This window comes from Furipterus horrens, unplaced genomic scaffold (genome assembly GCF_987537825.1).
Source record: "Furipterus horrens unplaced genomic scaffold, mFurHor1.1.pri manual_scaffold_11, whole genome shotgun sequence".
Taxonomy (NCBI): Eukaryota; Metazoa; Chordata; class Mammalia; order Chiroptera; family Furipteridae; genus Furipterus; species Furipterus horrens.
Window position 1 is genome coordinate 67,630,025 of NW_028327181.1, and position 25,174 is coordinate 67,655,198.

At 35.4% G+C, this 25,174-nt stretch overlaps 1 protein-coding gene and 1 long non-coding RNA gene across 7 annotated transcripts; both read right to left on the reverse strand.

The window, feature by feature from the left end:
• Window positions 1-444: 444 nt before the first annotated feature.
• LOC149998122 (uncharacterized) lies at window positions 445-6,803 on the reverse strand. The gene is made up of 2 exons (XR_016507257.1): window positions 6,678-6,803; window positions 445-2,836 (listed from the first exon to the last, which is right to left on the reverse strand). It is a non-coding gene; the product is annotated as an uncharacterized LOC149998122 (long non-coding RNA).
• Window positions 6,804-8,958: 2,155 nt separating this feature from the next.
• ZNF207 (zinc finger protein 207) lies at window positions 8,959-24,473 on the reverse strand. Of its 6 annotated transcripts, none has more exons than XM_090257771.1 (12): window positions 24,291-24,473; window positions 22,960-23,086; window positions 17,852-17,990; window positions 16,734-16,901; window positions 16,528-16,603; window positions 15,977-16,024; window positions 14,814-14,884; window positions 13,416-13,573; window positions 12,181-12,273; window positions 10,922-11,164; window positions 9,954-10,113; window positions 8,959-9,811 (listed from the first exon to the last, which is right to left on the reverse strand). In XM_090257771.1, exons 1-12 carry the CDS (start codon window positions 24,329-24,331, stop codon window positions 9,651-9,653), a joined length of 1,485 nt encoding a protein of 494 aa, XP_090113897.1. In that variant the 5' UTR covers window positions 24,332-24,473; the 3' UTR covers window positions 8,959-9,650. The 6 variants fall into 6 exon arrangements, with proteins under 6 accessions (XP_090113897.1, XP_090113896.1, XP_090113899.1 ...); XM_090257770.1 differs by having other exon boundaries at window positions 16,734-16,904; XM_090257773.1 differs by lacking the exon at window positions 15,977-16,024.
• Between the last annotated feature and the right edge of the window lie 701 nt (window positions 24,474-25,174).

Here is a 25,174-nt window from a genome sequence, read left to right on the forward strand (position 1 = left end):
AAATAAGTCACCTTCCCTGGCAGAGCAATTAAATGTTTTCACTTTAACTTCCATATACTATCCTCTTACTAATAACAACATACCAAGGAAGCGGAAAATATCCAAATCTCGCCACCTTTTCCTCTTAATTTAAAAAGCAGTTTCCATTAAAATCAAACAATTATTTAACATTTTACTGTAATACAACGATCCCTACAAATATTCCCCCACTGCCATTTTTGTGATCAGTTGCCTTGCCTACTGTCACTTTTAACTGGAGCTGGAAAATAAGAAGACTTAAATAAATTGTAAGTCATCACTGGGTTTTTAAATACGGACATTTAAATAATTCTTCTTGAAGATATTTTACCAGCCACTTATTTTTATCCTGAAAAAAGCTTGAAATATGAAATTAGTATTTGAAGTACCATATAAATGAAAAAGAAAACAAGCCAGACAAAGGAGTAAGGTACATTTCAATTTAATCATTGTGCACACAAGTTTATGAAACTGCTAGCTAGACACACAGACACTGGGTCGCAAAGGAGATTCAAGAATTCTTGTTCACACCTAAATATTATCTTGAACTATGGAAATTTGGCTATTTACTCTCATCACTATCACATGCATTTCAAGTTAAATACTTACCAATTTTCAATGTCTGTTTATCCTTGCTAGGAAAGGACAGAGCTCCTTAGAAATTTACTTCACTTTAAAATCTTAAAAACATAAGCTGAGTGTCCATACTTTGTTTAGTACTTATCTAGAAGAATACATTATCATTATCACACACTCAAATATCAATTTTCAGATTTTAGAAAACTATAATCATTCATACTACACAAAGCATTAGAGTTGACTGTTCATTATTGGTTTACAAAGATCAGCAGATGATACAATGTGAAAACATCCTTAGCATATATTGACACTGGCTAGGATGTGGCTCTAGACTAGAGAGGGGAAGGTATTAAACAGGGCATAAATTAACTAAAAATATACTCAGAGGCTAATTTCCACTGGCATACACAGTCCCAAGAAACCAGTATTTCTAACTAAAGTTTTTCATGCAAGGTTAAGAGTTATTTAAGAATGCACTGGAAATTTTCAAGCCTGAGTCAAAAAGAATCAATTAGCCTACATTACCATATTTTAGGCCAGCCCGCCTCCAACCTTACCCTCAGCTTAACCGCTCACAAATCACTGCAACAACAGCTTCAACAAGGACAGGAATTCTGGTATTTAATTTATACCTATGCAATGTGGGAGCCAAAAGCACAGAAAAAAATATGTTGGTTGTCAACTAAAAAGAAAATCTTAAGCTTGAAATGATAAATGCTAGATAATTTTGAGTAAAAACTCCCTCCCCCATTTTACGAAAAGGAAATAATTTGTTAAAATTTTTTGTAGTTAACCGTTACATGAAGGTCAGAAAAAGTGAACCCAGACTACTACGGAAATGTCAGGAGGTAAGATAATTCTTAGTGTTCCCAATTCAGCTAATATCTAAAGAGTGCAGAAATTCAAATTGCTCACTCTTTGATGAAAGTGTCCCCTTTCGGTTAAATTTCAAAGGAAACTGTGATATACAAAGTATAAAATAGTACTCACCAGAAAAGCAGCTTTAAAGAGATGGTTTTAAGGAAAACCATTTCCACTGTATCTACGCCATTTCTTATACAGATTAAACTGTGAAAGGCAATGAAACTTAAGCCCTTAGGCAATTTTATATTAAAAACCAAGTGGATATCTTATAAAATATATTTTTTCATCAGTTGATAAATTGATGTTTTTAAAAAATTGAAATGAACGCACACTTGTGTGTAAAATAACATTAAGACAGGAAGTTTTTAGTGCCTAATCACCAGCCCAGTTTAATAGGGCTGCTTTTATGGACAGACTGTCTCATTCAAATTAGACACCATTACACTTGGGTGTAAAGGAGGAAGCCACGCATCCTAGTCAATGCTATAGACTGAAAGGATGGTTCAGGCTTTTATAAAGTAAATTATGCTTTCTATTCTTCTCCTTGGTGTTGTAAATTTTTATCAACATAAGAGTACAATATTTATAGGTTAAAGGAAATCTCTCACTGATGGTTCAAGACAACAATGAACTCTGGTAGAACCAATGAAAATAATAATAAAAACTAACATCTTTTACAATCCATCACATCCCCACTGACCCTCAAAAGCAATACACGAAGAATCTGTCTAGATTTCTTGATGGGTGGTCAGCTGTCATCAGATTGAAAAGCAAGCTTTGTTATTCTTGGCTCAAAGTAAAACGAACCCATGGTGGTGATGCCCCAACAGAATAGTTTACAAAAGATGAACAAAATTAGTACTTATTTACAGCATATTACTAAAAACACAAACAACAGCAAAAGATCATTTATTGTTGCTAGAGATAAGAAATCTTGACTTTTTAAGGTTGATTCATACTGTAAAAAGTCTAAAGGTAAATAAATACCACTACAGAAGTAGCTTAAATAAAAAACCCTGGACCCAAAGCCCTGCACTTCTTATGACACACCAAACTGAGCATATAGCCAATAGAAACTTTCAGTCTTTTTCTTTTATGAACAATAGATCTATTTAGGCTCAACCACAACGAAGTAATAAAGGAGGATAGCAAACCTAGAACTAATTGGCCCAAGTACTGAGTGTCTGAAAGTGTCCAATGGATCTACTGTTATACTCACATTTAAGCAACTGCCCTTTCTTCCTTGTGTGGGTTATATGGATATGTTTGAAAAAAATAGGAACATCAGGTACTTACAGATTAAACTAACCTGTACTGGCAGGGCTGTGGGATTTTTCTTCTCTACCAGTAAGTAGCAAATGCTGAAATTCTGCTGCTAGTTAACAAAAACACAAATTGTATTAAACTGAGGAGTTCAATCCATACTTTAAAAAGTCAATGTGCATTAAATTTCCTCAGAGTCTGACATTAATACATTTAAAAAATTTCCCTACATCTTATAAAAATTACCTTATATTAGCTATTAAATTTGGAATAACCTTAAGAGAATGAGTTAATAACACTGTATATCTGTTGGACACAGTTCAACTTTAATAAAACTATGTATTCCAATGTGTACTGTGGAAAATTTTCTTACTCTCAACAAGGGGGACATATATCTAGGAAAAAAATCTCTTCAATGTGATAATTTCTAAATTTAAGTATATGTAGACACACCCCATAGAGGCAAACAATTTTCAGGTCTTTATTTCAATTTTCAAAAACTTCCATTTCACTTTCTTATATTACATTTTTAATTACAAAAACATGGGCTGAAAAGTAAATTTTATTGCTCCTTCTGGAAGTATAGAAACAAACTAACAGATAAAAGGGGAGCATTGCTCAGTAACTAAAGGCCCTATATTTTTTTAACTCAAACTAACAGAATTTTATTAGCTCTTGTTGGATTGCTTGGGTAACTAAGCAGCCTTGTTTTATTAGTAGAAACTGGGATATGATGTTGCAAATCTTATTTTCCTTCTGACTTACTGAACTATTTGTAAATAAATATTGAGGATAAGCTAGCTACATTATAACAAATAATTTGGTGAAAACTTAAGTAACATGGAAACCAAGTGCAGGAATGCTGTTACCTTTCATTACATTTAATGTTCGTAAGTCTAGCAAAACTAGACAATGGCCTCTCCCCCAAATAATCACTGTTGGTCTGTGTGTAGTACACTGAGGACACATTATTCTTCATTTTTATCAAAGATGGGCATCAATAAATTTAATTGCCAGGTTGTCAAAATTAACCAAAGGTGAAGGCATACAGATTCCTAGAAGAACCAGACACAGGAATGCCAGAGGGCTCGGAGAATTCCAGTAAAGGACTTCCCCTTTTTATAAACAACATTACACAAACCCTTGACCAAATACATAGCACATCATTGAAGCTGCCCTGTATCACCACCTGAGCCATCATTACAGCACTTAGAATTACTGTGTGGGATCCAAATCATCAATCATTAATTGCTTACTCACATGCATCTTCTCTGCACTTAATTTCATCAAAATAAAACATATACACAAATATATTCTCACAATATAGCTGGTGATTATATGCCTCCCAAAGAACCTAACATAAACCAGTCTTAATTTATAATATCCAATCTGCTTCAAATAAAAATAGTTCAAATTAGTTTCAGTGAAGGTCTCTAATTTCTGCCTTTATATGACTTCTACATCTTGCTTAGTAAAATAAAGATATCTCCTCCTGAGGATACATGACATTAACTGAATAGATTTTTAGAGATGGTTCAAAACTCTGAAACTAATACAGTTTCAAGATACTTTTTGCAGAGTTGGGAAAATAAAAAGCTCTTCCTTTTATGGCCAAAATATCCAAGAATGTACAGAGCCCAGGGAAGAAAAATACTACTAATAAAAAACAATTATTTCTCTTCTGAGCCTCACTAAAGAAACCTAGTTGTTGTTTTCTTTAAATTCTACATTCAAACCTATTATTCCGCCCCCCAATCTCCAAAAAACATGAAAACACTTGAAAAAGTTGAAAATATTTAAAATATTAGGGAACTCAGAAGTCCTGCTTTCCCTGCTTCCTATGCATTGCTTTGACTTAGGTTCATAATAGGGGATAACTAAGAGCCCAAATATTAAAAGTTCTGAAAATTCAACATTACAAAATTGTATCACCATGTTCATGACACAATATATATTATTAAAGTAACTGTTTATTTTGCCAACAAAAACCACACAGAAAACTTACATGGTTTCTATGCTAGAAAAAAAGGTTATTTATTAAAATGATTCAGATGACAAAATACTAAGGATTAAAAAAAAAGGGCAGTAAACTTCACTAATATTCAAGTCATAAGAAAGCAAGCAGAAATATAATTGGGGGAATGTTTACTTATAAAAATCTGCTTTATATTCATTAGTCTTAGAACTGAACCCTTCCTTCTTTTAGACTTTTCTGTTAAGTTACAATTACAGTGAGAGAAAACCGGATTCATTTTGGAAAAACATACAAAGGTTATTCAATACTAGGTAGGTAAATACCACCTTTTAAAAAGACATGCCTGATTTATACAAAATTTTAGGGTACATGTTTAATATTTTTAAATCTCCTAACCAATACAAGCATATATTTTTTTCTCAGTAAAGAGGTGACTTCAATGTTTCCTTTCAGTTATCAAGTTTTACCAGTGGATATAACAGACACTTGAAAGTTCCATTAGTCTTAAAATCTTATTTGTCTGAGTCACAGAACTACAGAGATAGCAAAAAAACTACATCTTTAAGTATCATCTTCAGCAAATTATGCCACCCTTAGAAAATCCCTCTCACCCCTAGTACAAGTATATGAGAGTCTATTTCACAGTTATAATTATTTTAATTATCACTATTAGAATTAACACAAGCAGCTCCATTCGTAAATACTGGTGGATGGTGCAACAGGAAACAACTCCAAATAAGGAGTCTTAAAAGGTGTTGTTATTTGAGGTTATAAAATATTCCAATGGAATATTTTTGTGACCAAGTTCTTTTTTCAAACATTAAAATCTTTTTTCCCATGATTTAGTTACAGAGAAAAGCATGTGAAAGTTAAACAGGTGAAAATTTAGAATTCATTTAATGTATATTTTTTCTTATGTTTCCAAGAATTGAAACGACATAGAAACACAATCCCAGGTTTGCTAAATAAATGTTGCATTGTATGTTGTTACTATTCAGAGGAAAATGCTATCTGGATAGAATGGTGGCTCAAACACAGGAAGGAACAAAATCCAAGTTTATGTTTTGGCATCTCTTCCAATTCCCTCTTTACCCCCTAACAAAATGGAAACATAAACACATCTTTTCTCACCAAATAAAAGCAAATTTTAGTTGGACACAAATGTTGATAGCTCTCATGTATGCAGATTGTATAAAACATTGTTCACTAAGGCTGAAAATGAACCTCAAAATAATTGTTTCAAAACCATAGTTCAATATACAAACTTTAGCACTTAATAAGATTTTCGTTTGGCTACCTGAAAATGAGTAACCTACCCAATACTGACCGGTAACACCCAAACTCTTTCATTATCTCAAATGTGTAGTGTATATACATACATACCACACACATACCACCTTCTCACTTTTCACAGGGCTCTACATTAACATTTGCTCTAATGTGGTGAGGTTTGAAAACTATTAAAAATCACTAGCATTTCCAGATAACCTTTGAACCTATTATAACGTTCAATTCATAACTTTGGGATTAAGTATGTATATTTCAGTATCCAGGAGCATTTTCAATCATTAAACTTACACTTGAGGTAAAATTTAATAGTTTGAAGAGCAAATAACCATTAAGATTTTCCTAGAAGTGCAAAGCGGAAAATTTGACTGAAACATTTCATGCCTCCAAATCAAGAATACCAAATTTTGTCAGTACACCAAACTGCAAATAGGAATACCAGCTTTACTGAGGCTGTTAAATATTATACAACACGAAGTAAATCATATATATTAAATACTTCTTGTTTGTTAACACCACAGTCAAATGTGAATATTAATATAGAGCCTTCTCTGCCAAAAGAGTATAAAAATCCTACGTTTAATTAAATTTAGGGGCCTTCACCAAACTTGCTGCAAGTTTGGGGACATAAATATCCAACAGCCATCAAGCTGTGAAAGCCCCTATAAGGAATAAAATAAATCCCACTTGCCTCAGACTGAACAGGGCAACACTGAGACTCAGCCTCAGCCTGTCCTATGGCAGGGCTATAGGAAGAAGAAAATTTTAATTTTAGAAAATCATTACCCAATTAATTTAAAAGACATGCATTAAAAAAAAAAAATCCCAATGATCAAGCAAGCAAAGAAAAAAAAGTAGCTCTTAAAAAAAAAACAAAAAAACTATTGTCCACTATAATTCTACTCTGAGACCATAATTATTTTTGTTGGGATCCCCACCCCCAAATACCTGTGTAATTAAGCTGAGTTTAAGTTCAATATGTAACTTGATCAGTGGAATAGAAGCACACTAATCGCATCTTCCCCATTCCTAATAGTAAATGTGTGAGGTATTACTACAATATTAAGCATTCAAATCAAATGATAATTCCAGCATCCACTCAAGTTGCCTCTCACCTGCTGGTCTTGTTATTGTCATATAGTAGTAATAAAATCTATACATTAGAAACTAGTGCCAGACAAACGTTTAAGTCATTTTTTTAAAGGTAATTAAGAGTAGATGTAAGGCAGAGAGACAAAGCAAGCAGCCCCAGCCAGCAATCTTACAACTTCCTAAATTATGGCAATTGCAATGCCTGCCTGAAAATATCAAGTCCCCAAAGTTGTCTTCTCTGAGGGCAGATGAAGTTTACTTAGATTCAACTCTATTATTTAAGGAAGTATGTGTCAAGTAAGAGTTAATTATTTCAACGTAATTTGTTCCACTCACAATTTAACCACACTATGGACCCCAGAAGCAATTAGGTAAAAGGTATTTTCTAGAAGCTTAATTATGCTGATGAATGCACATACTACACCTTGAATATATTAAATGAGCACCACCTGAGCAATATACCTACAGAATACTAAGAGTTTGTGTACTTGTTTTTAAAGTGCCATGCATAAGTATGAATTGATTTTCAATGAGAATGCTACCACTTAGTATTTTCTTTCCTCAGACTTCAAAACACAATGTATGTTGACATAAAATATCAGCCCTCTTTGCATTAAATGCAAATAAAGCTTTATGTAATTTCTGAAACATCATACCACTTTTACCTCAAAGATTTTCAACATGTTTCTCTTTGGCAGTGTAAATATGCTGCCAAATCCCAAAACTATTTCAGTAGGCAGGCATTTGGTGGTAACTATGGGGAAGAGTATGAGGCTTGGCTACTAAGAGGAGGATGTAATGCATTCTTCATCATATCTGGATGTTGCCTTTTCAAACTATGGAATTTTTAAAATCTCAGTGGTGCTTAAGCACAGGAGCTATAAAACCACTGGAGTGAAACAGCAGATTTTAAATAGCACTCAACTTTGTAATACTTGCAATGTTTAAATAAATGACTTTTACTTGTCACTTAAACACAGACCCTTTTATGATGACTAAAACATTCTTCAGTATTTTCCTACACAGCTATTCTTAAAAAAAAGAAAACTTCAGATTTCATGTCTTATACCTACACCTACACGTAATGGTTAAAAGAAATGTTACCATTTTCTTAAGTCTTAAGTTTGTTTATATTGAGAAAAGACTCAATATAAAGGTCCTTATAGTAATAATTATAGTTTGTACAGGTCATTTGACACTTAAATAAGCATAAATCTATCCTGTAAAAGATTAAAAAAATGGATGCCAAAAAGTCAACAGGACTGCTTATGAAACTTAGAACACAAAATGCTAAATAGCAGTCACCTCTAAAGAAAAGCTTTCCATCAGAAAACAGTAACATTCAAATTTCCAAGGTTGAAAAGGTTAACCCATCTAATCAAAGATACAATGTAATCTTCCAAGAATATAATAAAAATGTTCAAATCTCTACCTGTTAACCATCCTAACAGACATACATTTAGAATCTAGGCATTACACTCAGAATATATACCAATCCATTAACAGCATCAAAAGCTATTACTACTTGCTCCTAAGCTTCTAGAAGTTTGCACCTGAAAAGCTTCTGAGGTCCACACAGTACTGCAGTATCAAAAATAATCAGAAGGAAATGAATGGTCTGGCACTAGGCTCTAAATATCATCAGCAGGAAGGAGGAAATATTAAGGATTACATTTTAAATATCAATGACATCTAACAAGTACTGACACCAAGGGGATAAAGAGGTCATACAATATAGATCTGTCATGTAATGATTCATAAGTTTCTAAGTTTTTCTATTAACGAAAGTACTAACATACAATTCTATATATACTAATTTAAAACATGCAGTTAAGGAATAACCTATAATTCAAAGACAGAATCCAATGATATATCAAAACTGCATTGGTAACTATGAATTTTATTATGTGGACACCTAATGTAGCATGCATCTGTACAAACCTTTCAGGCAGTGGTCCACAGCTGGGTTATGAATAAAAAGGCATAAATTTTTCTCTCATTTTATTACAATGAAGATTAACAGTACAGAAAAGTCACATGGCCTTGGTGGGTCAGATTTCAGAAACCCTGCAACACGAGGAACTCTAAATACATTAAATATTGTTACACATCCAGACTTCCAATGTACAGGTACTTGGAAATAGTTACAGCCCTCACCAAGCTAGGTTGGGGACATGAAGTCCAACAGCATCTGAAATGCTGTGAAGGCATAATTTTACAATAGCAATGTAAGCTTACAGAACTTGCCTTTATTAATAGGTGGTATGTTCATGTAATTCCAGCGCCTTCACAATATAACGAACCAAATTTACTATACTTCACTTCTAAAAACCTAGATGAAACATGAAAAAGAAGCCATACAGTATAAATTGCAACTTCAGGAAAAGTTCCTGCTTTATTATTCCAAATAATTTTTCCCATGTAAAATAAACGTCCAATAGTTCCTGGTATGTGGGAAGATATTGTTTGTTAAAGTCACAATGAAGCCTTATTGACGGAAGCTTGGCTATATAAACAGCACAAGTTGAGAAAAGGTTTAATCTCCAAACCTATTAGACTGGATGAAGTGAGATCAGTAACGGCCACCTTGCGACATTACAGGAGGTCTCATTCCCATCGGAGGTCGAGGAGGCCCACCTTGGTAAGGTGGCACCATTGGCGGTCCCTGCCCATATGGCGGCATAGCACCAGGAAGGTAACCTGGCATGCCTTGATGATGACCACCATACTGACCTAAAAAACACATTTAAAACACAAAAAATAGATTGAGTTGGCCATGCATTTTACTTTTAAATGCAATGTATTTTGTAGATAAATTTATTCTATGTGTACACTCAAAAAATCCACAAAAAACAATAAATGCAAAGAGATATACCATGAGGCGGCATAGGGGGTCTCATTCCTTGTTGCTGTGGGATGCCTGGCTGTGGTGGCATCATACCTCCAATTGGTCCAACTGGGGGATTACCAATGGGAGCCTGTCCTGGACGAGGCAGATTACGTTGATATTTAGGTAACTGTGCCCGTCTCTCCTCCTAGAAATAAAAATGAGCATGAGGTTAAACACCTGAATGCACAGGCTTAAAAAGCATAAAGACAAGCATCTAAAATGTTATTTATAGAATAAAATGTATCTTTACTTCGCAACCAATTTCTTTTGTCCCACAAACCAGTTCAACTACTTAAAATCTCAATGCCTTGCCTTGACTGGTATGGCTCAGTGGGTTGAGCAATTTCCTGCAAACCAAAAGGTTGCCATTTTGACTTCCAGTCAGGGCACAAGCCTGGGTTGCCAGCCAGGTCCCAGTTGGGGGCACCTGAGAGGCAAATTAATCGATGTTTCTCTCCCTTTCTCCTTCCCTACCTCTCTCTCTAAAACTAAATAAAATCTAAAAATCCAAAAAACAAAAAACCCTCAATGCTTTAAGAAAATTCCATGTATCTTTATAGCTAAAGCACAGATAACGTCAGAATTTATACACTGTTTCAGCAAGAAAGTGTCTAGTAAAGAAGATATATGGGCTTAAAGAGATATGCAGATTCTACCTCACACTTCACTCTTTCTTCAATTAATTTACAAATCTATGTCTAACTAAAATGATTTTAAAAAGAACCCAACTCACTGTCCTCTTTTTAGATATAGCCTGATGGGAGGGAATGCATCTCAGATCAAAACATGCACTATTCACTTTATTTTGTGGTTCTTAAAAATCAAAATGGTAAAAACCATTTAAATATTAAATCAGATCAATAAGATCATCAGTGTACAAATGACTTTTCAAATGGGCAAACTGGTACAATTACATTCAACCAAACTCTGCTAGAAAAAACTGTACAACTTACCAGTGATATATCCTCATCAGGATGGATCAACTTACTGGTTGCACTGGTTGTTGTAAGAGTAGCAGGCTTACTTGTTATTGAAGCCGCTGGTTTAGCCGCAGTGCTATTTGTTGTACTAGTGGTTGAAGCTGTAGACTGTGTGTAAGCAGGAAATGTAGGTTTGGGGGGTTCGGTAGTTGTTGCAGGGGTACTATTTAAGGGCTTGAAATCTGTACCAACAGGTCCTTGGACAGCTGCCTGAGCCTGTAAAACACAATCTTTCATCAACAAAACCCCAAACTGAGTATATCTACTCCAATTTAAAAATAAAACATGACATGAACATTCAAAAAAGGACCAAACTTCACATGAAATTAAAACAAATTTAACATGATAAATGCTCAACAAAATTCAACGTAACACATAAGAATATCAAAAGGTGCTTGGGTCAGTCACACCCAGAACACAGCATTGGAACAAAAAAGAAAGACTGAATATTTAACTTCTCAGATGCCCTCTACCTCCTCACCAAGTTCTTTAATTTGCAAAACTTTGTATTTACTCCAGATTAATGAAATATAGTATTAAATAATGGAATAGCAACTGTTCTATTTTTACTATTCTAAATTAGTTGTTTAATCTACCAAGCAGCTCAGAAACAACCAAAAAAATAAAAGGTTAGAAATTACAGAATACAAATGTTTGGATAAATTTCAGTTACTAAGCATAGCATAATTTGTATTAATGGTGACACATTAAAAATGTCTTTCAGAGGTGCTATTCATGTAAATTACACAATGCCCTTCCAATTAATAATGGCTGGTTGATTATCATGGTCAAAAGGGTTTAAAAAGATCTTTTAAGTATAAAATTACCAGTAATTAATGTATTACTTTTTGTAATACCAAATATCTGAAACATGTAAACTAGGACAACTTTAGAATCAAATGCAAAGTACTGAATTTCCTTACATTATATGTGATGCATTAAACAGCATAAATCAAAATAGCTTAATCATGCATCAGACTAATCATTGGCTACTATAAGGCATTTACTGCTTACATGCTTTTAACCCTTTAGAACCATAAAAGTTTGGGGTACATTTTTTTTTTTCTGAGTTCAATTTTTTCAAATACCATTGATTTACAGATCATTATTCTTACTTTAAAAAAATTAAATAGTGTATTTTTTGGGAAAAGATTTATTAGTTTTAAAGTAGGCTCCAAAGGGTTAAGTTATAAAGCCATTTTAACAACTTTAAACTGCAACTTCCTGCGTACTTGTGCTGTGCTAGGAAACAGAGCTTTAGAAGATGCAGACAGACTTTCTGAATTGGATGAAGCTGTACTTGAGCTTGTTACAGGTGTCCCCATCTGTAGCATAAAAGAAAGGAAACAATGAAAAGTCTCCAAACAAATGGGTGAAAACAAGCCATGTGGTAGACTTTTTTTTTGGTATAGATTGCATATTTGTAAATGCAAAATATAATGCAATCAAATCTGATTTATTTAATGAGACAGGCAGTTAATGCATTTACAATAAAGTGATAATACGAGCCTCAAAAATGAATTCTACACCAATAAACCTAGTTAACCAGTTTCTTTTCTAAAACTAATGTTTTGCAATGTGATATTTCAAAAATACCTTCATCTGAGAATAAAGATTAATGACATTTTAATCCAATTCTCTATCAATGACACAACAGATTTTTGCCAGAAGTTTAACATCTCAATACTGAAAACAAAATCCCCACCCACCCAAAAAGCATAAGGTAATGTGCTTAATAGGGCACTTAAAACGTAATGCTTTTAATTTAGCAACTACAAACAAAAAAATTGAGAAGAAACATCTAAGGGATAATTTTAAAGTGAAAAATAAAGAACATACATCCTGATCTTCTGAATTCTGAATTAAATATATCTGCTTAATTCCAAATAAAACTGAAAGAAAAAGAAGGAATAACTACTATATACATACTATATATAACAGAAGCCTTTCAGTTCTGAGTTCTGGAGACAAAATCATTAAGAAATTAACTGCAACTAAGACAAAAGCAATTAAATGAAGCTCTTCCAGCAAGTGTGCAGCACTGTAGTTTGTCACTGCTCTAGACTAGAAGAGCCCAACAAATGATTTGCCCAGGTGTTAGGATTTTCATCTTTGGCTTTAATTCCATTCATAGTTCAACAGGTAAAGGAGGACCACCAATCATCACATATTTAACTCCCCAGGAATTAAAAAACTTATTTCTAACTAAAGCTAGAATAACCAGAGTTCACAGCAATGAAAAAAATAACATACTACACTATCTCTGGCTCCAGTCAATCTTTTATAAGTAGAGAAAAATCAATGTATGCAAACATGGAAGTAAACAGGCCACTTCTTACTATTCTTAATAAATTATACTAAAATTATAAACAAAAAATGAACCTGTGACAACTTCAAGGACTTTCGTAAACCACTGTGTTTTACCTTTAAATATTAAGTGCACTCCTTTGTAGGGATTTCAACTTACCTGCCCAGCACTGGGGAAAAGAGGCTTAGTAACCGGAGGCTGTGGAGCAGGCACTGTTGCTGTTGGTGCAGGTGGTCTATTAAGAATACCTGGTGCTGAAACAGCCTGCGCTTGAGTCATTGGAGGAATTCCAGGACGTGGAACAGGAGGGGGCATACCTGTAAAGAAATGTTGGGCAGGCGACCTAGTTGTTGAAGCATTTAGTTCAGAAAACAAGTATTTCCCCAAAACCTTGCTGTTATATGTCATATTAAAAATGCCTCCTTACTACAAAGTAACTAACAATTGACTTCTGAACTCAATAAAGTCCAAAGAACATAGGCATTTGCCCTTGAAACAATCATGCCTCAAACTTTCTATTCCTTTGTATCTGTTCAGAATTTTGGGAAGTGATAGATATCGCTAGAGACCCTGTTTGTGGACAAAGCAGTTATTAAGCTTTACTGATATTAATCATTCAGCAAACCTTTTGGAACTCTAATGCAAATTAGAGTAAAAACCTGGTAAGTCATATACCCATAAACTTTCCAGAAAACTAAGTTATCGCTTTAAACACTTTAAATACATTTTCCTAAAATGTATCACTAGTGCATTCTTTAAGATTCCCTCAATATAACTTAAAACTTTTACTGCACATTATCAAATGAACATTTGTTATAATCCTGAATCACTTTAAATGTTGTCATTCTGTATCACTTTTGCTGCTGCTTTATTTTTCTGGTTCATTTTATATCAACTATCGCTTGAGTACTTTTAAACCTGTTACTGATTACAACCCAAACTTGCCAGAATTAAGTATTAAAAAAGCGAGGCAACTGACTGAGACCTTTAAGAGCTCCGTGGCACACTTACTTGGCTAACCAAATCCCTTTCCCCACATTATAGTCTAAAAAGCCAACATACTTCATTTCCACATTGTCTTGTAGCTAGAGGGTCCATTAAAGCTATTTCTGGCCAATAATATGTAAGGGGCTAAGGAGCCTCTGGGAAAGTTACTTTGCTAATAAGAGAAAAGAAAAAGCAGAGCACATTGCTGTTGACACAGTTTCTTGCTTGAGTCATCTTTGTTACCACTGAGTGACAAGCTTGAGAAAAAAGCTAAGGTTAACAGAGTAGAAAAATTAAAAAACCTGAGTTCTTGATATCACCAAGCCCCTGAATTTACCACTTCCCTTTTTGTTGAGTGAGATAACAGATGTCTACATTGTCTAATCCAGTTTGTTCGAGTTCCCTATTACTTGCTACGTCTTTTATTACCTATTTAAAATATCCCTAACAAATACGACCACTCTTAAGAAAATGATCTTCAGTGCACAATCATTTTGGCTGCTTTGAAGCCTATTTTTACTATATTAAAACAAAAAACAAAACAAAAAAAAGCAGTCTAATATTTCATACCTGGTGGCATTCCAGGGATCAGAGGTGGTATTCCTGGTCCAGGTGGCATCATTCCACCCATTGGCATCATTCTATTAGAAAGCAAATTTCAAGAAATAACTCAAGTTAATTAACAGTATAAACCACAGAAAATATTTTGGCTAAATCCTAAAACAATAGGTAAGACTCAAATTTGACCCCTAATATTGAAATCAAGCTGTAAGAATATGCAACACACTAAAAACAATCCTATCAAAATGAATCCTCTAAAAACCAGCAAACTCTTGGGTTTACCAGTAAGATGGCAGGGGGGTAGGGGGGAGAGACATTCAGTCTTTGACCACAAAACATTTTAATACATTTAAAGTCATTAGGAATAATATACACTAATATTGTATTCTCAATATATAACAAGAGACCTCATCTAAAATATATACAATTGGGAAGCAAAATCACCTTTTGACCTTTTGTCTCACTTGGAAAATATGCACATAGGATATAAATAAAAAAGAAGAAATCACTATTTTTAAAGTTGTCATATTTTTCAAAAAGAAAATACTCAATGTACATTGTGAAGACTTTTTTTTTCCTCTGAAGAGCACAGGAAAACTACCACCAATATTTAAGATAGTCAAAAGTAAACTCAGATTGCCTAACTTTTACTAAGGTTAGCTACCTAACAGTAAACCATGACTTAAAAACACAACCCATATTTCTTTTCCTTCCCCTAAAAGAGCTCATTTTCAAATACCAATGTCCAATGCACTTAAAAAAAATTAAGTTTCTGAATTCTTGATTTAGATTTTTGTCAAAGATTAACTTCTATATATTATTAAAAAACTTCAATTACCTTCTATAATAATAAATCACATAATTTGGCAAAAGTTTATATATTTTTTCTTAAATACCAACACTTTCACTAGACCCTATTACTTTTAGCAGTTAGGAGAAAATAGCTACTCATTTAGAAAATGCTTTATTTATATATGGATTTATTACTATTTCCTCAAAGATGTTTTATTTCCCTCTTTCAGAGACCTGTGTCAACCAGCTTGCAAGTTGCAGAAGTTTTAGTGAGGAAGGTTAGAAAATTTCTGAAGTCAATTGAATAGAAATCATTAAACACACAAGAAAATGACATTATGATTATACCTCCTGAATTACATCATGAATGAGATGCTTACATGTTTTCACCGCAAAATGACTGGGTGTATTTTCTCTGATGATGCAATCTGTGAAAATGTATGACAAAATCAAAATCTAACTGTGATTTTCAAAATACAGTGGGAAAGTGTATTGTTTACCTGTCACATCGAACAACATTTAAGTAAAAGTGATGGGCACAAGCACCTCATATTTTTTAGTTCTTGATGATTTGATAAATAATAAATCATTTACAGAATTTGCTTCTTGTAACAACAAAGTGTCATGGACAGTTCTGAATCTCATAAATTCAAATACGTACAACCAACTACTTAATTACATCAGATGCAATTGAAGCAGATGGCTGCCTACATACATCCTAAAACCCAAAAATCTATTCTCCTCAGAGACAAACGTAGATTCCTTAAATTTATTGGTGGACCCCTTTATTAAGACAATTTTAATATTTATAGAGCCCACAACCTTTTAGAAGAGAAAAAAAAAGCAAAGTCACATTTAATTAATATAACACCCATGTTGAAAGACCATTACTAGGCACAAGCCCATAAGCCATTTTTAAAAGTTTTCTTACCCAGGTGGCATGCCTGGCATAACTGGTGGCATCCCTGGCATCAGAGGAGGAACACCTGGCATTAATGGAGGTATGCCTATAAACAATTTCAACAACAACAAAAATCATAAATTAATACTAAAAAGTTAGGAGGAAGAATTTAATACTTCTACACTGTATCAAAAAAACCCTAAGACTGTTAAATTGTAAGAAACCCTATATGCTACCTGGAGGCATTCCTGGTGCTCCCGGAACTGGTGGTAGTCCTGGCTGTGCCATTGGGGGGATATAACCTTGTTGGGGTTGAACAGGCTGTGGCTGAAATGAAGTTGAAGCTGCAGAGTCATCATCATCATATTCATCAGAATCATCTTGTTGCTTCTTTTTTTGACTTTCTGCTAAAAAAGTTTTAATTAATTTTCCCATGGGGTCAAGGGGAGCCCTAAGCAAGTTTAAAACATTCAACATTTAAAAAACTTCTTTCAGTGCAATTAGTTCAGTTCATGAGATTTTTTTTCTTCCAAAACTATTTCAGTTAATATTGTCCTTCACTCTTCAAATTGAGTTTTCAACCTATATTAAGCAATTACCCATTCTATGAAAGGTAAAAATAATTCTCCTAAGCCAGTTTTATTCTTAAGAAATCAAACAAACAAACGAGAAAAAAAAAAAAAAAGAGCCTTCTATTCCACCCCAAAAGGTGAACTATGACAAAGAGGTCTGACCTCTGTAATGTGCAAAAGAAAAAACATCCCAGCCCTGACAAGTGCAGCTCAATTGGTTGGGTGTCATTCTGCAAAGTGAAAGGTCACTGGTTCAACTCCCAGGGAGGGTACATACCTGGGTCACGGGCCCCATCCCCAGTAGGAGTGTGTGTGAGAGGTAACTGATTTATGTTTCTATCACATATCAATGTTTCCCTCCCTCTTTCTCCTCCCTTCACCTCTAAGGATTAAATAAATAAAATAAATAAATAAATAAATAAATAAATAAAAAATCTGTGATGACAACTCCTAAATTCCAAGTCAAATAATAAAAATATATATATACAATTTGTGGTTACATAAATTAAAACAAGCTACCTTTATTTTCAAAGGTCTCAACCCTTAACTCCACTTGGAATTCAGTCATGAATAAAAATAATGAAAATATTTGAATGATCCAAATGGTATTACATATATATACAGATCAATATACAACTTCAAACACAAGACAAAGGAAAATAGAACTCAAAACTGGAATTCTGAATAAGTCTAACATGTAACATTAAATTTATACTTGAAAGTAGCAATACTTTCCCTGGTGAAGCTATATATTTAAAAAAGCATACATCTTAATTATTCACCTTGTGTTTTCTGTTCAAGAAGTCGTCTTCTTTCATCCATGTCTTTTTCTGGAATACCTTCCATACCATATATTTCCAACTCTATGTCTGTTCTCCCAGGTATTGCATTTGGTACAGCATCTATTGTCTCTTTATGCACCTAAAAAAAGCAAGCAAGCTTCTATCAGAGGCAAAAATGCCTCATAAAATTCTTTTACTTAGAGAGTAATTGCAAATTACTGCAAGACCACTTAGTATGATGGTTAAGAGAGACTAATTCTATACCAAGACTACCTAAATTCAATCTCCAGTTTTGTTGCTTACTGATTATGAGACTGGGCAAATTATTTGATTTCTCTAAACCTCGCTTTATTCCACCCGTATAGTAGCTAAGTTTTAGCATCATTTTTAGGATTAAATATAGTGCATATAAAAAGCATTTGGCAGGATGTCTAACACATTTTAAGGGCTCAATAAACATTATATCAAATTTACCGTATCTTATTTGCCTGAATTATCAGCAATTCAAGCTGATAATTTTAACTACTCAAATCAGAGAAATTCCAAGTCTGAATTAAGTAAAGCTTATGAAAGTCTTATTATATTGAGAATTAGAGTAAGTAAATCTCCCAAGAATGGATCTTGAGATAAACCTGTAGTTACAAACTACAAAAGTGGCATTTACAATGTGTATTACTGCCCTGGCCAGCGTAGCTCAGTTAGTTAGAATGTTGTCCTGTAAACCGAAAGGTTGTGGGTTTGATTCCTGGTGTGGGCACACCTGGTTGGGGTGTGTATGAGAGGCAGCCGATCAATGTTTCTCTCTCACATTGATATTTCTCTCTCTCCCTCCCTTTCTCAAAAAATAAAAACAAAACAAACAAAAAAGACACATTGGTATTACCCATAACCAGTGACTTATTATTACTATCTACGTGATTTTATTTGGCATGTCACAAAGAGGAAAGGTTTTTATTGCAAAATGCTGGGAACCCAGGACTTTTTTTTCACTGTATGGCTTTTGCTAGATCAGAAGTTTCTAACCCCTCACCCTGGCTGGGTAGCTCAGTTGGTTAGGTCACTGTCCCAGCACTCCCAAGTTTCAGGTATGATCTCTGGTAAGAGGACATACAAGCAGCAACCAATGAGTGCTTAAGTGGAACAGCAAATCAACATTTTGTCTCCCCCCTTCCTCTCTCAAAATCAAAATTTTTTAAAAAAGTTTCTAACTCTAAACATGGCAAACTTTTGCCAGTAAGGTAAAATCCCTCAGTCCTGGTTTCTTCAGCAGAAGGCATTAAGTGTTCAAGAATGTCAAAGTATTTTGCTTAGCCTATCAGCATCACCTGAAAGCTTATTAGAAATGCAAATTCTCAGGCCCCACCTGAGCCCAGCTGAATCACAAGCTCTTGGGTGGGACCAGCAGTCTGTGTTTTAACAAACCCTCCAAGTGATTCTGACGCAAGCTCAAGCTGAGAATCACCAATTTAAGCTAATGACCTGAGAATATTTGTCCAATACAAAGTTTTTCTTTCCTCCCAGAACGCTTCCATGTAAGAAAATTAAAGCTAAGTTTTCTTTTCTTAGATTTATCTGAAAGGCTTCAAACAATGATATGCCAATCAAATTCAGATATTAGCTTAATTTTTGCTCAATCTTGAACCATGAATAAAACCATGTAACAAGGGACTTAATCATCATTTCTTAAGTTTTTTTTGGAATGTGTTACTATTCTTGATAAATGCAGATGAACTTATGTTCTTTAAATAAAATTACATTCACATACACATTAGTCTTAACTACATTTCTAAGTGTTAAGGGCAAGAATAAATATACTAATCAAGAAGTGTTGGAATGAGAAAAATATGAATTTATTTAAAATCTTGCCTTATATTAGTATGGTCTCAGTCAAAAAGATAGGAGCAAGCATGATTGTGAACGATCTAAATTACTAAGGTGCTAGGTTTATCATCTATAAAATTAAAGGATGTGTCTGATTTAATTAACATGTCCACCTCCCAGGTTGCCGTGAAACCATAGTAAGCTGTATATAAACAGTAGCACTTAGTCAATTAAAGATGTTACTAACAGTTTCTCAACTAATCTCCTTCCAGCTTTCACTCTATTTGTCTGCTCTTCTCCATAACAACTCCTTGAAAGAATGCCTCTTCTTTCTTTTTCTTTTCTTTTTTTAACTAGGCAAAAACTGAAAAGAACTGCAGTGTCCAAGGGAATGGGCTGAAAAATATTAGCAATCTAGGTTTTACCAGAAACACGAACAAAAGTTTAAAAAGGAGTCAAAATATAAAGTAGCAGCTCCCAGTAACTTCAAGTTTTATCTTCTTCAGAAGCTGTCAACTAAGTATGTTTCTTTCTTGGAAACCTAATCAAAACGCTCCTCAAGATCTGAAACTTCATCATCCTCTCTGGCAGAAAGTGGTGCTTTTCCATCCAGACTGTTTGGGCAGAGCTTCAGCCAGTCTAACTAGTGAGACTGTCTGCACTACGCTGGTTTAAGATGCTGGGTAGCAACTCTGTCAGCTTTTGTCTCAGCATGGCCTGTAGTAATGAAAAGCACTCACTGCCAGAGATGCCTGAACTTCAGGGCTGTTGAAATGAATTACTCTTCCTGGATTTGTGCACACATTCACCTCTTTAATACCCTAACTTCTTTAAGAACTTAAGTCTTTCCATCATCTGCTATAGTTGTTCTATGAACCACCTTCTTTCTGCAAGCAGTTCTTTTTCCCAGCTCTGCACACTTGTGCCTGCACTTTGGAGAGCGTCTCCTGTTCATGATGGTTTCTTTCGTCTTGCTGGAATGGTAGACTAGGGTTGGCACTCAGGGGGTCTTGGGTAGACCAGCTGAGAACAAGTAACATTCTGTGAGGACACAGATAACAGCTCTCACGTTCTCTTGAAAAGCACCCCAATAAAGCTTTTATCCTCATTATACTAGAAAGTCACTCTCATAAAGTGACCAATGATCTACCAGCAGCATCTGACTCAGTGAAATAACTCAACTCTCTGAAACTCTTCATCTGGCTTCCAGGGTAATAGTCTTGATGTTCCTACTCTTTCAATCTCTACAAATGGTTTCTTTTAAACTTCTGGCCCAGGCTGGTGTGACTCAGTGGATTGAGCGCTGGCCTGGGAACCCAAAGTCTGCAGGTTCAATTCCAAGTCAGGGCACATGCCTGGGTTGTAGGCCAGGTCCCCAGTTAACCACACATTGATGTTTCTCTCCCTCCCTTCCTTCCCCTCTAAAAAACAAAAAATAAAGTATTTTAAAAATTATAAACTTCTGACCTCTAAATGCTGTGAGTGGCCCCACATGGAGTCCTGGCATACTTGCACCTCTTTTCTATCTATATTATACTCCCTAAGAAGAAAGACATGGCTTCAAATAGTTATCCTTATACTGTATCCTCCCAAACTTTTCTCCACCTCCAACCCTTTTGAATTAGATTTGTGGATCCAATTGCTTATATGGTATCCCCATCTGGATATTCAACAGACCTTATCAAAACATAACCACACTCAAAATTAACATAAAGACAATCTTGGTGTCTTCACCCCTATGCCTATTCTTCCCACAGCTTTGCACATCTCAGTGTATGGTAGCTTCATTTTTCACATTGCTCAGGTCAAAAACCTTCAGATCATCCTCAATTCCTCACTTTCTCTCATACTCCATATCCAATCCACCAATAAATTCTGGCTCTGTCACCATCATCTTTTGCCTGGAATGCTTCAGTCTCCCAAGTGGTCTCACTGTACTCTGCAGTCTATTCTCAACCCTGAAAGCCAGAACAATCCTTGTAAAAAGTGTACCAGAGCACGCTGCAGTCAAACCTCCCACTTCATTCAGGATGAACGAAAATGGCCTATAAGAGCCTGCAAGCTCTCCGATATAAAACAGCAGTGCTGCCCTTCCCTTGTCCTTCAAAACAGGAGAATGCTCCTGATGTGAGTAAGGGCCTTTCATTGGCAGCCTGTTCGAAGATCTTCCTCATTTCCCTTGAGATCCCTGCCCAAATGCTGGTTTCTCATTCAGGCTATTCCTCACTCTTGCATCCCTTACACCACCTGTCTAGTTTTAATTTTCTGTACCACTCATCACCGTAAAACAGTATGTTTACAGGTTATTTTCCTCCACAATATAAATCTAAATTCCACAATGTTGACTGTTTTACTCACTGCTATATACTCAGTGTTGTCTATGTTCTGTATTTCTCCAATCCGATAAAATTGCCATTCACCAGCCACATGTGGCTACAATATGATTGAGGAATTTTTTCTTTTAAATAGCCACATGTAACTTAGTGACTGCCTAAGCATGTTGTCCGCTCTCAAATATTTTTGAATGGATGTTAAATTGTTGCAGTGACATAACTGGAGTGAAAAGAATCTATAAAATTATTTTTACACTTGAGAAAACAACATTCTTGTTTTAATTTACCTCCCTGCTTCCTACCAACAGTAGTTTCCAATAAGAGAGATCTGCTCATCTCACATCTCTCTAAGGTCCAACTAGGCAAAAATTCAGGCAGCTCTAAAATTGGCAAAAGTAGAAGAAATCATGTTGAATAAGACATAACGGTACTTATGAGATCTTTAAAAATTACAAAGCTCTACCGACCTGGTAGTAAAAGGACCCAAGAAACCAAGAAAGTATTAAATGAAACAATATTACCACTCCAAAGGAGGTCCTGGAATAAACTGTTGAAATACACGTGGCCCCAGGCAACAGATTAAAACAAACCCTTCGATGGCAGTGAATAAGGGGAGTTAATTATGTCCTCATTCTTAGGGGATTAGAACTGGTCAGACTTATCCAAAAATTTAAATCATTGTCTATCTCAAGTACTGAGCAGATAAATCCTCTGGTCACCAATCTAATATAGGATGAAGGAATAATTTAAAGATAAATACCAATATAAACTTTCTCTAAACATAAAAAAATATCGTTTGTCTTGATGCCTAAAGAACAGGTTTTTTTAAAGCTGACTGGCCATCTTACCCAATCTTTTGCAATCAACCAACCAACCAACCAACCAACCTACCAACCTACAGTTGTTTCCAAACTACAAGGGAGTAAAAATTAAATACAGGACAAAAATCCTTACCTGCATGCAATGTATAGCCAAGCCAGGTCCTGTGTACAATTTCTTATGACATATATGGCATTTAAAATGTTTTGCTTTTTGGTGCTGTATAAGGATCTTCTCATCATCAAAATCTCTATTACAATACCTGATCAATATTGTTAAGATACAAAAATATCACAATGACACTGCCTATTTTAAAAAATCTGTCATGAGAGAATAGGGGTAACATTAAAATATGGGGACAGCTAGAACCAGAAAGGTATTTGACAGAAACTTTGCTTTCGATATTATACAATTAGAGATTAACCTGCCATGCAATTTCAGCATATCTCCTGGAAGCCCATCTTTGCTTCGCCACCCCTAAACACACTGCAATATAGTTTTGTAATATTTCTGTGTCTAACAGACTTATGTGATATTAGTCTTTTGTTCAATATTTCTACATTTACAAACGCATATTCTGGATTGGAAGGGTTTAATGTAAAAAAACCCCAGCTTTATTAAAGTTGTTTGCAATTCTATATGAATTTATGTTGCCAAGTAATGTATTTAAAGAGATTACATTAATAAAATTAGAATTACCTCGCTAGTAAGATTTTCCTGAGACATTACGAAATTCGTAACCATTTAACTATTATATAGCTAAATGCAGTCTGTAACAAACTGTCTTTAGGTATAAGAGGTATTTGTTTAGTCCTACAAAGCAAGGAGATACAAGAAAACCCACCCTTCAAGAGAACGCTTCCTGAAGGCTAAGGCGCCAGTTGGTGAGACGCGGAAGCTAGTTCTTCCCCCGCCCGCGCTAAAAAAAAGAAAAAAGGAAAGAAAAGAAAAAAAAGAAAGAAAAAAAGAGGTTTGAAATCCCGGTTGACTACCGTAATAAATAACAAGCCTTTACCAAACGACAAATTCTTTAAAAAAAAATAAAAGAAAGAAAAAGGGGGGAAAGTGGGTGACTGACTCCAGAACCACTCCCTAATCCTCCGTAGAGTCCGAGTATTATAACTGAGGGACGTCCCTTTGTTGAATCGTCACCAAAACAACGGGGTATAACAGAACAGGCCTTAGAGACACTGTCCTTGATGGAGGGGTCCAAGCCGCCTCCCAGTGAGTCAACACTCGCATGTCCTGAGTCACGGAGTTCCGCGACCCCTAAACTGCCAGAGCCTCTCGCCCTCGAGACCTATTTCCCGATCGGACTTCCCAAATCCGACTCCAGCCACCAAGCCATCCACTCGAGGCCTTGATTTCAGGCACTTCCCGCCATAGGCCAAAACCAGGCCTCCCAGTCCCAGTCATCACCAACCGGCGCCGCAGCTCGGCCACGACTTCAAACTGACAAAGGATACCAGCACCACGGCTTCAGCTGCTTCTTCTTCTTGCGACCCATAACTGCGCTCTACTGACAAAGTGAAAGGCGAGGAGAAACTAAGCAGGAAAAACGAGGCCAAAATCGCTCACTCTTCAGACCCAGCTCCCACCAACGCGTTCTGCAGGAAACAGGCACAAAATGGCCGACGCTCTCTTTTGCTGCTCTGCCTCCCGTCAGGCACTGCGGCAGGAGGCGGTGCCAGGCAGGGAGGGGTCACATGATACCGGCCTCCACCCTGAGTGGGAGGGGATTCGCAGCCGCTGAGAGGCGGTCGCCATCTTTCCGGCTTAATAGGTTTTCTCTCTTCGTGTCTCTTGCTTGTGGGTTTCTTCGGGTTTCCTTTGTGAAGGAGCCGGCTACCTAGGGTTGCTGAGAAACTCGCGAATTGAAGGGGGGAAAAATATTGAAAACATTACCAGCGCAATTAAGGGCAGACTATAAGTAAAGGATAATTGAGACAGCGCCCAGTTTTCAATTTTGTTTCATTGCCCGGATTAATCCTTTCTGTAGTTGTGTTGAACATTTGCTTACTTAAATGCTAAGTAACACTTACCTCACAGGACTGTGAGAATTAAATGAGTATTTGTAAAGCACTCAAGAGTCCTCAGAGTATATGCTCAGTAAATATTAGCCATTATTTTTCTACATAAAGTTAATGTGGAATGTAGATGTACTTTAATATCTTTAATATGGTGTAAGGTGAAACATACAAGAAAAGATTCTGAGGGGTTGCAAAGTCTTTAATTCAGCAAATAGTTCTTGATCACTGTAGGCCATACGCTACAATAGAGGATTAGCAATGAACAAACTGACATTGGGGAGAGGGGCAGACAATAAATAAATACGTAATGTCAGGTGTGA

What these genes read in the sequence shown, in the direction of transcription:
- ZNF207 (XM_090257770.1), bottom strand. Translation starts at nt 24,331, where the DNA reads ATGGGTCGCAAGAAGAAGAAGCAGCTGAAGCCGTGGTGCTG. An exon ending in TCATTTTGCGGTGAAAACAT is followed by an intron (nt 14,885 to 15,976) that starts GTAAGCATCTCA and finishes GCTTTCTAATAG; the next exon opens with AATGATGCCAATGGGTGGAA. An exon ending in TGTTTCCTAGCACAGCACAA is followed by an intron (nt 11,165 to 12,180) that starts GTACGCAGGAAG and finishes TGTGTTTTACAG; the next exon opens with GCTCAGGCAGCTGTCCAAGG.